Consider the following 15784-nt stretch of genomic DNA (forward strand, 5'->3'; position numbering starts at 1 on the left):
TAGGAGAAGAATTTTGAATACTTTCTATTTCCTCTAAAGCTATTGATCTATTCAGATTTTAAATCTATTTTAAAGTAAATTTTGATTATATTTTTCCAGAAAGTCATACATTTGTCTAGATTTACAAATTTATTAACAAGAAGTTGTACATATTATATTATAAAAACTTTGCATCATTCCTATATATAGTTCTAACCCTTTTGGTTTCTAATATTTGTCTTTTTCCACCACAGGTCGATTTTATCAATCATTTCAAAGAATTATTTTTGTGTATTATTGATCAAGTCTACTGCTTTTTAAAATCTTTTATTCCAAGTTTTACTTTATTAATTCTGTCCTATTTCCTTTGGGTTTATTTTGATGCTTTTGTCATATTTCTTGAGAAAACTTAGTTCATTTGTAGTCTTTTATTTGCAGTCTTTTTCCTAATATGTATATGCGTGCATGCTAAGTCACTTCAGTTGTGTCTGACTCTTTGCAACCCTATGGACTGCAGCCTGCCAAGCTCCTCAGTCCATAGGATTTTCCAGCAAAGAGTAGTGGAGTGGGTTGCCATGCCCTCCTCCAGGCTATCTTCCCAACCCAGGGATTGAACGCTCATTTCTTATGTCTCCAGCATTGTTAAACAGGTTCTTTACCACTAGCACCAATTAAGGCTATATATAACTATATATTAAGGCTATATATAACAGAAGAATTATACAAAAAAGGTCATCATGACCCAGATAACCACGATGGTATGACCACTCACCTAGAGCCAGACATCCTAGAATGTGAAGTCAAGTGGGCCTTAGGAAGCATCACTATGAACAAAGCTAGTGGAGGTGATGGAATTCCAGTGGAGCTATTTCAAATCCTAAAAGATGATGCTGTGAAAGTGCTACACTCAATATGCCAGCAAATGTGGAAAACTGAGCAGTGGCCACAGAACTGGAAAAGGTCAGTTTTCATTCCAATCCCAAAGAAAGGCAATGCCAAAGAATGCTCAAACTACCGCACAATTGCACTCATCTCACACACTAGTAAAGTAATGCTCAAAATTCTCCAAGCCAGTCTTCTTCCCTTTTTCATGGTTTATGTGAACCATGAACTTCCAGATGTTCAAGCTGGATTTAGAAAAGGCAGAGGAACCAGAAATCAAATTGCCAGCATCTGTTGGATCATCAGAAAAGCAAGAGAGTTCCAGAAAAACATCTATTTCTGCTTTATTGACTACGCCAAATCCTTTGACTGTGTGGATCACAATAAACTGTGTAAAATTCTTCAAGAGATGGGACCACCTGACCTGCCTCCTGAGAAATCTGTATGCAGGTCACGAAACAACAGTTAAAATGGACATGGAACAACAGACTAGTTCCAAATCAGAAAGGAGTACGTCAAGGCTGTATATTGTCACTCTGGTTATTTAACATATATGCTTATTTAACTTATAAACATCATGTGAAATGCTGGGCTGGATGAAGCACAAGCTGGAATCAAGATTGCCAGGAGAAATATCAATAACCTCAGATATGCAGATGACACCACCCTTACAGCAGAAAGTGAAGAACTACAGAGCCTCTTGATGAAAGTGAAAGAGGAGAGTGAAAAAGTTGGCTTAAAGCTCAACATTCAGAAAACTAAGATCATGGCATCTGGTCCCATCACTTCATGGCAAATAGATGGGGAAGCAATGGAAACAGTGACAGACTTTATTTTGGGGGGCTCCAAAATCACTGCAGATGGTAACTGCAGCCATGAAATTAAAAGACACTTGTTCCTTGGAAGAAAAGCTATGACCAACCTAGACAGAATATTAAAGAACAGAGACATTACTTTGCCAACAAAGGTCTGTCTAGTCAAAGCTATGGTTTTTCCAGCAGTCATGTATGGATGTGAGAGTTGGACTATAAAAATAGCTGAGTGCCAAATAACTGATGCTTTTGAACTGTTGTGTTGGAGAAGACTCTTGAGAGTCCCTTGGACTGAAAGGAGATCTAACCAGTCCATCCTAAAGGAAATCAGCCCTAAATATTCATTGGAAGGACTGACGCTAAAGCTGAAACTCCGATACTGTGGCCACTTGATGTGAAGAACTGATTCAGTTGAAAAGACCCTGATGCTGGGAAAGATTGAGGGCAGGAGGAGAAGGGGATGACAGGATGAGATGGTTGAATGGCATCACCAACTCAATGGGACATGAGTTTGAGTAAGCACCGGGAGTTGGTGACAGACAGGGAAGCCTGGCGTGCTGCAGTCCATGGGGTCACAAAGAGTTGGACACGACTGAGCAACTGAACTGAAGTGCCAGCTCAGCAACTGAACTGTCGGAGCCAAAGAATGAAGCAGGGAGTCCAAGTTGCCAGCAGTGGAAGTTCAGATATAGAGTCAAATTCTGGATATATTCTGAAAGTAGATCCATCAAGATTTTGCTGAGTATAGAGAAAGTGGGAGGTCAAGAATAATGTCAAGTTGTTTAGCCTGATCAGGAGAGGAAGGTTTGCGGGGGAACAAAAAAGGCAATTAGAATTCAGTCCTGAACATGTAAAGTTCGAGATGTCTATCATTCAAGTGGAGATGTTGACTAGACAATTGGACATGTAAGTCTGGAATTTAGAGAAGAGTTCAAGGCTTGTTAAAAATTTAGAATTATTGTTAAAACAACAGCAAAAAACAGATTACATGAAGCAAATGAATGTAAATAGGAAAATAAAGACCAAGGACTCTGCTGTAGGGTATTCTGAGTATTAAGAGCTCATGAAAAAACTATACACCCAGCAATGGACACTGGGAGTAAGGTAGAAAAAGCCACAAGATATTCTAATTTCCTAGAAGAAAAATGAAGTGTCTGAAGGAGGTAGAAATGACTTGTTTCAAATGTTGCAGAAAGTTCAAGAAGAATGAGGGTTGAGAATTGATGATAGGATTTAGAGGAGTGATCACAGATGCTCTTGACCACAGCAATTGCAATGGAGAGGTGATAAGGAAAGCTTGACTTGAAAGACTTTCAAAGGAGGAAAAGCACTGGTGACAGCAGGTATTGACACTCGGGGAATTTTGCTGTTACAGGGAGAAGAGAAATGGAGTAGTAAAGCTGCAGGGAAAAGTGAAATTGGTGGGAAGATTTCATTTGTTTTCAGGATGGAAGAAATATTTATATGGTGATGGGAATGGTTCAGCATATAGGAAAAAAAGGATGAAGCAGGAACAAAAGGGAAGAATAACCAGTGTGAAATCCACGAGAATGTTAAGAGGCGCCTGAATATGGGGGATTGGCTTTAAATAGGAACACAGACGATTCATCTGTAATATCTGGAAAGACAACAGAGAGTATGGGAATAGCTGGGGGATAGGTAGACACAGGTGAGAGTCGGTGCAAGTTCTCATCTAATAGCCTCAATTATCTCCAAGAAGTAGGAAGTCAAATCTAACCTCATTACTTGCACTTGTATCCATTCTGCAGCAACTACATTTGCTGCTTTCTTTCTGCTCTACTTTTAGCTTCTGCAGCACAGCAAGTTCCTGACATCCCTCTTTTTCCTCTAATTCCTCTGAAGTCTTCTTCATCTTTCTACTACTTAAATGTTGACACTCAAGATCGTGTCTTCAACTCTTTCCCCTATTTATCGCTCACCCCTTTAGTGATTATAGACATTACTAGTATTCACTCTATCTGGTTCTCATCTTTTTGGGGCACCAAAACTGTATTTTTGAGGCCCTTTTCAGTGGGCAAAGCCATGTGACTTCCTCTGGACAATGGGCTGTGAGCATGAGTGACACTTCTAGCCAGAAGCATTTAATTAACAGAGTACAACCCTTCATTTTCTCTATTCTCCTTATAGTCATGATTGGTAAGTTTCATGTTCCAGTGGTGCAACTACAAGATGACAGAGCTTCTGAAATCCTGGAATGATGAGCTGCCACATCAAAGACAGTGGCCTGAAGATTCACCCAACACAAAATCTTGGCTTAAGAAAACTTTCCTTGTGTTAAGGCACTGTGATTTGGGGGTTATCCCATCACAACTAGCCCAGCTGAATGGTGGTGGTTGTTGTTCAGTTGCTGAGTCATGTCCAACTCATTGCAACCTCATGAACTCTAGCATACGAGGCTCCTCTGTCCTCCACCATCTCCTGGAGTTTGCTCAAATTCCTGTCCACTGAGTCAGTGATGCTATCTAACTATCTCATCCTCTGCCACCCTTCCACTTTTGCCTTCAATCTTTCCAACATTAGGGTATTTTCCAGTCAGCTCTTCATATCAGGTGGCCTCAGTACTAGAGCTTCAGCTTCAACATCAACATCAGTCCTTTCAATGAATGTTCAGGGTTGATTTCCTTTAGGATTGACTGGTTTGATGTCCTTGCTGTCTAAGGGACTCTCAAGAATCTTCTCCAGCACCACAATTCAAAAGCCTCAATTCTTTGGCACTAAGCCTTCTTTATGGTCTAACTCTAATATCTGTACAGGACTACTGGAAAAAACATACCTTTGACTAGACAGACTTTTTTTGCTAAAGTAATGTCTCTGCCTTTTAATACACTGCCTAGGTTTGTCACAGCTTTCCTTCCAAGGAGCAAGCGTCTTTTAATTTCATAGCTATAGTCACCGTCTGCAGTGATTTTGAAGCCCAAGAAATAAAATCTGACACTGATTGGTATAGTGACTTAATTAAATAGTTCTCAAAATGTTGAGACTTAAGATTTAACTCATAAAAATTATTGAAGATCCCAAAGAGCTTTCATTTATGAGGGTCATATCTATAGATACTCACCTTTTATGAAATTAAGAAATTTGCTAGATTTTTAAAATAATCCATTATATATAAACACAAATAACATATTTTATGATAATCTTTTAATTTAGTAAAATGAGTGGCACTGCTTCACATTTTTGTAAATTCTTTAATGTGTGGCTTAATAGAAAGCTAGATTCTCATGTCTGCTCTTGTATGTTGTTTTGCTTAAAGTATATAGAGAAAATTAGGGCTTAAAAAGATATGTAATTGGAAAATAAAGTAGTTTCATACACATTTCAGACAATTGTGAATATTATTTTTGATGTGCCACCAAAAATAAATAACAGCTTCTGAAATGTGTTAGGCACAATGTATTACCTGAAGTCATATTAATGAACTTTACAGACTCTGTTACACTGTTTTGTTGGCCTGTCTTACCCTTTGAGTGGATCTTTTACCCATGCCTGATTTTATAATATGCGTTGGTCGTTCAGAAAACATTGGCTTGCTCAGTTTTCAAGCTCTTCCAAATGTTGACACATTTCATTTTATTGTATCACCAACAATATCATCAGAACAGTTTTTAAAGTTTTGGAGAGCTAACAAGCTCAGTGACATATAGTTTTCTAAAACTCTAATTTTTGTTTGAAAGCTCATTTTTACAATATATACTGTTTGTTGTTTTCCTTGGGAAAAAAATAGGCTAAGTTCATTTTTGAGGAAATGCCAGCCACACACTCCATTCTAAATAATCGTAGTATGTCTGCCAGTCATTTTTGAAGATAAAAGTTGTGTTCCATGAAAAAATCTACAAGTTCAGCTTGCAACTCAATCAGACAAAGGCTCTTCCTCAAGAATGAGGATGTATTTCAATACACAGCAAGACAGGCCATTTAAATTATACTCCAGCATTCCTTTCTCGGACTATTGCATTTCTACCCATTATGTTATTTGCATATTTGCCTCACTGCCTTTGCGAGCTCTCTGATTCTAGAAGCTCTCTCCTTTTCTTCCTTGTATTCTCCATAGTATTCTGTAGTCACTGTTACCGAATGAATAAATATTCCTATCTTCCCTGGTAGACTGTAAGGACACTGAAAACAGAAACTCCGTGTTATCCCTCTTTGAATCACCAGCACCTAAGACAGGGTCTTGGGCACAACAGAGTACAACTGTGGTTGCTTATGGTAATCAAATCTATTGTGTACATTATATCAGGATGGCCAGTAGTGATCTTGGCAATAATTATTATCATTTTTCTTTCAATACCTACTGTGGAGGAGCAGCTTTGTTGGTTTGCAGACCGGCAGGAAGAACACACACACCCACAGAGACTCTCTTACAGATTCCTTCTCAAGAGAAAGTAATGGGCACAAGAAGGTGGACTCAAAGAGCAGGGCTAGATGTAGCAAGCTGGTATGTGGCTTCTGCCTCCAGATAAGTCAAAAGAAAGTCACTATCCACTTAACTTTACATCACCATTTTGGAAAAATTATGCTCACAGTCTATTTCTTTTCACTATAATGGATGTTTGCAATCATTAGGATCTTCTAATTCTAGAAATAATATCAACAATGCCACCCTCAACCTGCGTGAAAAGCAGAATCAGTACCCATGTGTCACTGAAAATCTTCATGTCTCCAGCTTCCCAAGGTCCCAGAAAACCCACCTCACTTCAAGAAGTCAACAGAAAACATTTGCTTTTTGAATTAAGCACATTAGTGAGAAAAGTGTATGTGACCATTTTTAGCCTGAAGGAGGAGGTTAAGATATAGTTTAAATTCTATGAATACCATGATAGGGATAGTTGGCTCTCAATCCACTGTTTAGGACAGCAACTAAATCAAGTTTTGTTAGCAATGCTTTTGAGCCCACCAATTTCATCACTTTTGCCTCTATTTTGAAAATCATACACTTGAATATAGTCCAAATAGAAAATTTTCATTACAATGAAGTTAAATATTTATACATTCGTTATACTCAAAAGTATCTTCAGGATGTTTATGAAAGGCACATCAAACTATTCTTAAAAATTAACATAAGCTAACACATAACTTCTAAGAAGAATATATTCTGATATTGAATGCCTTTCTTTCTTTCTAAAAGGCCAATGTCACCTTTTGCATTCTATATCATAGCCTTCTTGCCATATATAATTCATATGACATAAAATTCCCCCATAGAAAGTATACAATTCAATGGATCTTAGTATATTTACAGAGTTTTACACCATCACCACTAATTTTAGAACATTTTTATGAATTCAGAAAGATACTCTTCTCTCTAGACCCCGGCAACTACCAATTCACTTTCCGTCTCTATGGGTTTGCTTATTCTGGATATTTCATATAACTGAGCTTATACAATCTGTGGCCTTTTGTGTCCGACTTCCTTCACTTACCCTAATGTTTCCAAGGTTTATCCATGCTGTAGCATGTTTCAATCCTTCACTTCTTTTTATGGCCAAAAAATATTTGGTTGTAAAGACAGACTGCATTTTGCTTATCCACATACCAGCTGATAAGATATTTAGGTGTTTCCACTTTTTGACTGTTACAAGTGATGTTTCTTTCTATGGACACTGTGTACAAGTTTTCATGTGGACACTTGTTTTTAATTCCTTTGAGATATATCTATGAATGGACCAAAAAACACTTTAAAGATTAAGTTTGTGCAAAGTGAAAGTAAAAGTAAGTTCAAAGAATTTTTTTTCACAGATTTGTCAAGCCCTGAAGACTAAAGGGACATTAGAAGAGAAAATTAGTTTCTAAATAACAACAGAGAGAAAAATTAGAATAAAAGATAATAAAAATATTTATATTTGCCTTTCTGTAACATAAGTAAAATTTAATATTATGTAATTATTTGAAAACAAAAACACTAAGAAAACAATCACAAGTCTGTTCTGCTCTTTTAAGATATACATTTTTAGGTCCTCTAGAATATAAAATATTAGTGCTTAACGAGGAAACTGTTGGTTTATGATTTACAATTTCAAAACTATATTTACTGCTGTTTGTACAAACCCAAATTAAAGATTCTAAACTATATTTCAAAGATTCTAAGTCATGTAATATGAAGAGTATTACATAGCCTAAAGGAGTTGAAGAACAGAGACGCAGAAATATTATACTACATAAAACTGGAGAAGGGGTTTCTTCTTGAAACAAAAGGCCAGAATCTTGAATGCTGGCAGACAACTTGCTACTCTCATCTGAGGATAAAAGAACTAATATAATTTGAGAAAATTATGGTTAAAAATAATTCCTATATTCTTAAGAACAGCATATTGAGAGTTAAAAGCATCAGGCAGGACTTGTTTGAAAAAGAAATGGTCAAATTCTTTCAGGTTTTCTACTTTTAAACTCAGACATACAGTAAATTAGACTCGGGACATAAAATAGCATTCCCTGCATGGTGGACATTGCTATAGTCTAGTTGAATCTATTTTCAGTATCCATTTTGTACTGATTTCCCCAAGTTTCAAAGAATTAAAGTAGTCAATGAAATTGCAAAGCTCACATCTAACATTAGAAAAAATAATAGCCATTATATGATGGCTGGTATTTTTTAAAGTCTGGTTCTGCTTTAAGAATTACTTCAATAGGAATGAAAGAAACGTGTTTTCCCACCAGTTACGTCATCTGCCTGGTTATAACTGCATAGTATTCTACCTAAAGACAGAATCTTTGGAAAAAAGCAAAAAAGACCTTTTGTTTTGCAACCTATGATGTTTACTTTTTATTATAAAGTACATGAAAAATATCAATCATTTCTTTTTAACTCTCTGTGTGCTTATTATTTCCAGATGTTTGAAATAACATAGAAAAAGCAAAGCAACAAAACAAATTTCATCCACTACACTGAAGGGTGACATTCAATGTTTCCTTTGTGAAGAGTCAATAGTAAAGTCGTAACCATAAAAAGCAGAAAAACAATTACCCCTTAAGTGCTTTCTGAATTATTTTTCCATGCAGAAACAGTAAATATGAGCCATATATGACTGCAGAGGAGTCACTTTTTTCTTTTCATAAACTTTTTTGCTTCTTTCAAAAGCCCTTCCATATCTTCCTTCTCTAGGTCTTCCTTTTCCGGTTCCCAGTCGGAATCTTCGTCTGTTGGCTCGTATTCTTCTTCCTCATCATCTATAAAGCTGTCATTCAGGCTGTATTCATTGGGTTGCCCGACATTGTCATCTTCATCCGAAATGCTTCTCACTGAAAAACAGTTTAGTATGTAGCATGTCAACTGTCACTCAACCTAGGTTTAGAAACCTCTAACTATAAAATATCTTTGTCAAGAAGATTTTACTTAATACATAGCTAGCAATTATAAATTACTAGAAAGGGGGCTAAAGTTATTATTTTTATTATTTGTTTTAACATTTGTTTAAATCAAACTTCTCCTACTATGAGGCTTCCAAGATTAAAATGTCCTCAGATTCATCATAATGGTTCCTTAATAATATCATAATCAAGCTACACCACTTTCCACAATGGTAGAGTATATTTCTGTCCCAGTTATTCACTGTCCCTCTTGCAATGTGATTCTGTTTACCCATTCCCACTGACGTCAGACTTGGCCAAAGAAAAGTGAGGGGAAGTAGTGGCTTCCATAGAGAAGCCTGAAGGGCCTCTCTGTGATTCTGCTGTTGCCATTTCCCCTCTGCTAGGAGAATAGTGTGCCCCAGATAGAGGTTGATCCTTCAGCCTGGATTCAGGATGAGACACACGTGAGAAGGGCAACAGCCAACATGCAGGTCCATGCATATTAACATGAAGGAGAAATGCACCTATTTATTGTTATAAGGCACTGAAATTTGAGGACTATTTGTTATCACAATTTGCTAGCAAAATCTGATTGACACACCAGTGTGTGTATGCTCAGTTGCTCCAGTCATGTCCGACTCTTGTGACCCCATGAGCTACATAACCCACCAGGCTCCTCTGTCCATGGGATTCTCCAGGCAAGAATACTGGAGTGGGTTGCCATTTTCTTCTCCAGGCCACACACCAGACTTGAGACCAAATGAGGACATATAAGCTTACAGACTTTGAAAAATTTAGCTTTACAGATCTTATAGCTCACACTTAGTTAAGACTAGAATTACTGTGGTAACAACCATCAGAATTTATAGGTTTCTAAATATCATAATAGTAGAATTACAATTCTAAAATCCTTCTGTCTCAAAACTAATTTCTTCCCTCATCCCAGTTTTCTTTTCACAGAGAGCAACAGAGTTGGTTTAAAATAAGGCAGTGAGAGACTCTAGGATGATGTGGAATATTTAAAGGTTAAAAATGTTCGTACTTGTGAATATGCTTCAGCAGGGGTTTCCTCAATGGTTCATCACGTAAAGAATCTGCCTGCAATACGAAAGACAAAGGAGATGCAGGTTTGATCCCTGGGTCGGGAAGACCCCCTGGAGGAGGAAATGGCAACCCACTATTGTATTCTTGTCTGAAAAATCCCGTGGACAAAGGGGCCTTGTGGGCAATAGTCCAAAGGGTTGCAAAAAGTCGGAAGCGACTGAGCACACACATATGCTTCAGCTAGCTTTTTCCTAAAACATTCATATGTAACAGATATAACTTAAATGAAAGTTAAGAAATTTGACAGGAAAATTTTTCATGGCAGAATGATGACAAAGAAAGTAATTTATTTGTCTTCTTAACTTTCATAGCCTAGACACTTCTTTCTTTCTTAATATCACTACTCATTCCAAGGGGATTTGAGACAGCTTATAATCATGTGCTTACTGTGATTTAGTCACTCATTCATGTTTGACTCTCTGCGACCCCATAGATTGTAACCCCCCAGGCTCCTCTGTCCATGGGATTCTCCAGGCAAGAATACTGGAGTGGGTTGCCATTTCCTGCTCCAGGGACTCTTCCCAACCCAGGAATCAAACCAATATCCCTTGATCTCCTGCACAGATTCTTTATCACTAGCGCCACCTGGGAAGCCTGTGTTATCATGAGATAACTCAAATTAAAGTAGAAATTGAGAACAAAGAAAGCAGAATGTAAGTATATCAACCTCAATTTTTAACATAATCAATATAGACTGAGCATCAAATTTCTCCCTAAGTTTCTTGGTAGCAAAAAGCCAAAAAGGCTACATAAAAACTTACTCAATTCTCATTAGCATAAGAAGCACACCAGTTCCTTGAGAGAAGTCTGAGATTATATTTATTTGTGTACACTTTTTATCTGCCTCTTGAGGGCATGTTTTATGTCTAACTAACCTCAATTCCTCATGTAACTTTTATGATAGAAAACAATTAAAAACCATTTAGAAGATAGTTTGCAGATGGGAAAGGTAGTGAGGAAGAAAGAACAGCAATGTTTCTGTTCTTGACCATTTTGCTCTTGGAAGTATCTCATATATATAAATAATGCCATCTCAATTTAGATTCAGAAATTAGCTTAGCAGATTTAGAAGGAAAATACATACAAAGCTGAAACTACTTCAGGCTCTCCTGCTTTATTGGCTGTTCCTTCTCCACCTTCTTTGCTGGATCTTCCTCATCTTCTCAACCTCTGAATTTTGGAGTGCCCAAATTTCAGGCTGGGACCTCTTCTCTAAGATACTCCTTATGCTGTCACCCAGTGCTGTCCAACTCTGTGCATCTCCATGGACGGTAGCCTGCCAGGCTCCTCTGTCCATGGGATTCTCCAGGCAAGAAAAATGGAGCAGGTTTGCCATTTCCTTCGCCAAATATACTCCTTAGATGATTCCATCTAGTTGTATATCCTAAATCCCCAAATTTATATTTTAAGCTCTGACCACAGCGTAAATTCCAGACTGATTTATCTCACTGCCTGTGTACCATCTCTACTTAGTGACTAACAGAAATCTGAAATGCAACACTTCCGGAACACAGCTCTTGAGGTGCTTCACCCAAATGTGGTCATTCTCTTATCAATCTTGAACATACATTTGACTCTTCCAACCTTCCAATTTTTTAAAAAATAATTTTATTTACTTTATTTCAGTTATGCTGGGTCTTTGTTCTACGCAGAACTTCTCGAGATGCAGTGACGGGGGGATACTCTCCAGTTGCGATACAAGAGCTTCTCGTTGCAGTGGCTTTTCTCATTGTGGAGCACAAGCTCTAGGGTGTGTGGGTTTCAGTACTTGTAGCACATGGGTTCAGAAGCTGCAGACCCCAGGCCCTGGAGCATAGGCTCCGTAATTGTGGTGCATAGGTTTAGTTGTTCCAAGGCATGTGGGATTGAACCCGTATCTCCTGCAATGGCAGGCAGATTCTTTACCACTGAGCTACCAGGGACGCCCCTTCCAATTGTTTTGGCAAGAAACCTTGGAGTTATCCTTGAATATCCTCCATAATATTTAATGTCAAAAGATCCTGTTGGCTCTACCATCAAAATGTATCCATCACTTCTCACATCTACTCCAACACCCTGGATCCAATACCACCATCCTCTTCCTGGTCTATTCCAATATCCTCCTAGCTGGGTTCCCTACTTCTACTCTTATCTGTTCACAAAGAAGCCAGAAAACCTCCCAATAGCTTTTTATCTCACTCTGAATAAGATCTGAAGTCCTCAATTGTAGCTCTTGGCCTCCAGGACCCTACAAAACTGGTCACTAGCTTTTCTTGTCTCACCTGCCATTCTTCACTTACACTTTGTTCCAATCCTACCCTCTCTTCACTGCTCCTTGAATAAACCAACAGGGTCATCTCCAGGGCTTCTGAAGCATCCTTCCCACTGTCTAATATACCCATCCCTCAGAGAATCACCTGGCTAGGTCTCTCCTTCAGCCTTCTGCTCTAATATCAAATTATCAGAGTCCTTCTTTTACTGTCCTATTTGAAATGGGACCTGCCTCCCACCCCCATACACACCCTTGCCATTCTGTTCTCTTTAAGTCGTTCAGTCATGTCCGACTCTTTGTGACCCCGTGGACAGTAGCCTACCAGGCTCCTCTGTTCATAGGATTTTCCAAGCAAGAGTACTGGAGTGGGTTGCCATTCCTTCTCCAGGGTATCTTCCCGACCCAGGGATCGAACCTGGGTCTCCAGGATTGCAGGCAGATGCTTTACCATCTGAGCCACCAGGGAAGCCCACAGCTTCCTTCCTTCTGTCCTCTTACACAGCTTTATTTTTCTTCTTAGCAGTTATCACTACATGACATCACATAATTGTTAACATGTGCACTGTCCACCTTTGCGAAATTCTACAAGAGCAAGGTTCTGTCTCTATTGTATCCTCGACTCTTCCAACAATGCCTAACACATAAAAGACACTTATAGACTCATATTTGCTAAATATATGAATGAATAAATGAACCATCTGCAAATCAACTGCTGAACACCTTCAGTTTACAGAAATGCTTTATTATAACCTACACTTTTAATCACTAGCCTGCCTGTCAACACAATGAATTGTATTACAGACTTTTATTTAAATCCTGATAACTGACGGAGCTTTAAGCATCAGTGAACCCTGGGAATCTTTAGCAACTTACTGGGTAGGTTCATTTGCTGAAGCAATAATGACATATTAATCAGAAGAATCCCACTCATTTCATCAAAAAAATTGCTCTTATCTATAAAATCATAACATCACATTCACGTTCTTTTAGCAAGAGGTTTAGAATCTGAAATAACTGTATGTAACAGAACTCAGTGTAGCTGGTAGTCAAATTCCCTCCCCTGTACTTCATATGAACTGGCACTCTGTGCTTTAAGTGAAAGCACCTGAATAACTGCTTGGCATGAGCAAGGCAAAGTCATGACAAGGGCAAGTCAGTGCCAGAACTCAGCGCTATGCCCCTTCCTAGTGGTTCCAGGTCCACATTTCACGACAAGATTTTGAATGCTGACATTTTTTGTGGAACCATTTAAATAGACCCTCTTGTAGCAAATTCTGTAGTAGTGACTTCAAATATTCTACAATACAAATGCCATCTAGATGGGAGGGCTTTTTTTTTAAGTGCTGAAGGTATAACTGGGCCATAGAGATGATGAAACTTTATTTACTAGAAAATGCTGAATCGGCACACTTGTTGATCCGAATTATTTCATGATTTCCTGAATCATGGGAATAATCTCAGGAAGCATGGTTCTGAAATAAATATGACTAGCACATAACCTAGGAATAAAATGTCTGTCTTTACCATAACAATTAAGTTTTACGCAAAGGGGCATTCACAGAAAGCAGGAATAGACATCCATGCATGTATTCCCTGAGTAAGCTGAAGCATGGTATCTGAGTATCTGGATTTAAAGTGATGAAGCCAGTAAAGCTCATATAAACCTTGTTATAACACTGTTTGCTACACAAAAAATTCAAAGAAACCCTCTCAGACAAGGAAGCATGTTTAGAGAACTCAGACATGAGGAGTCACATTATAGATGATCTCAAACCAAGACCCCAACACTGTACACAGAACACTGCGGTTGGTACAAAGCTTACTGAAGTACAACAGTGAGAGCCTAAGATGGAATAATAGCTGTTTAATATTTTTAAGTAATAGCAAAAGACAATTTTTGTGGCTTTATTTTTTGTAGTTGTGACTTCCAATAGATTTCCACAGAATTAAACAGTATAATGCCATTTTTGGAAAAATAAGAGCCTACATTTAGCATTTTCTTATATTACAAATAGTTTATTTGAAATCTAATTGCTGAGCATGTGTAAGAAATCAGAAGTAAGCATGTTTCTTCCAAGTCAAGGTGAGCTCGGAAGCAGTAATTTTTTTTTTCTCTATCTTCACTTAGGTCACTTTTAAGTTTCTAGCTGCTAATGACTGTTTATCTGTGATGTTCCAATGCCCTCACCCAATAAGAAGTCTCTAAAAAATGACATGGTTTAAGAAAAATATGTATACTAAGAGGGTGGAAGTTTAAAGATCTGTGTCATAAATCCCTTGACAATGAACAAGGCATTTAGTGGAGTTTATCTTTTTATCTGTGAATCAAATGATGTTGATTAAATGACCTCAAAGATCCTTTCCAACCCCAAAGTTCTAATTTTAAGAACAAAGCAAGAATCTTCATTTTCTCTACAGGAATATGAAATGTACAGACAGGCTGACAGCTTGACTATTTGAAAGCAGCACAAGAGAAATAAGCTGTCACTTACTTTTAAAAAGTGATGGATAATACTTTCTACCATAATAATGAAAAATAACAAAGTCTAGAAAAAGTAACAAACTCCACATATTTGAAAGAACATGCTATTAACTATTTCGTATTATTAGGATGTGGTAATTTCTGACTTTTCTTTTTTTGCATAAGTATTTATAATATTTGTATTATATCAAATTTGTATCTAACATTTCCTACACAACTTAAAATTTCACCATCAAGTTCCTATCCAAAGAACCAAGTCTGCAGAGCTACTAAAGAGTACACTGTGTTATATGCATGATGGAAAATGTTTATGTGGAGAAAAAAATCTTTCCAAATTGCTGATTTTCTCCAGACAGTTTTATGGTAACAGGAGATACGAAGACAGGTGTTTCATAGCAGATTTATAGTTTAACATCAATAATTCTTCAGGTTTTATTTTCTTGTCCAGTAAATCTTAGAATTAGTTAGGATATTAATTTTCATGTAAGTGAAAAAATATTTTAGCCCAATATCTCTAAAGATGAAAGCTTACTACATACTACAAGAATAAAGATGTTTAAATGCCTCATTTTACTATGGAAGACTGATCTTTGTAATGAACCAAGCTATTAGTTGGGTATTCATATTTTAACTTTGGAAAAGCAGTTTGTGCAGGTCTATCCACTTTATTATATTAATACATTAAGTTTATTTCTTTTTAAAAACACCACTGCATTTGCCTTTTTCATGTTCTAAAATCTCTCAGCTTTTCCCACAGTAAGCAGCAGTTTACAAAATCCCATTTAGCATCACTAACCTTACTTAATAGCTTACTTTCAAGATCTTTTAGTTTCTACTTCTGAAAATAAAAAAGCCTATATAAGCATATGTATGCATATGATTGGAGAACTAGAGAAATACTGAAATAGTTATCAGATCAGTAGAACATTCTAAATTTCAGCCATGAACAGTACCGATCCCTTT

The 15784-nt window shown here is 37.4% G+C and overlaps 2 protein-coding genes across 8 annotated transcripts in view; both read right to left on the minus strand.

Annotated features, from left to right (window-relative positions):
- Positions 1 to 15784, minus strand: part of PROKR1 (prokineticin receptor 1) — a 77315-nt gene that overhangs the window by 57467 nt on the left and 4064 nt on the right. The window lies entirely within an intron of this gene.
- The window catches only part of APLF (aprataxin and PNKP like factor), a 98244-nt gene continuing 90887 nt past the window's right edge, over positions 8428 to 15784 (minus strand). For all 7 annotated transcript variants that reach the window (XM_042245964.1, XM_012167855.4, XM_060412030.1 and 4 more), the window contains one exon: positions 8428 to 8933. In XM_042245964.1, the coding sequence (XP_042101898.1) occupies positions 8731 to 8933 (203 nt within the window). In that variant the 3' untranslated portion in view covers positions 8428 to 8730. The remainder of the gene's footprint in view (positions 8934 to 15784) is intronic.

This window comes from Ovis aries, chromosome 3 (genome assembly GCF_016772045.2).
Source record: "Ovis aries strain OAR_USU_Benz2616 breed Rambouillet chromosome 3, ARS-UI_Ramb_v3.0, whole genome shotgun sequence".
Classification (NCBI taxonomy): Eukaryota; Metazoa; Chordata; class Mammalia; order Artiodactyla; family Bovidae; genus Ovis; species Ovis aries.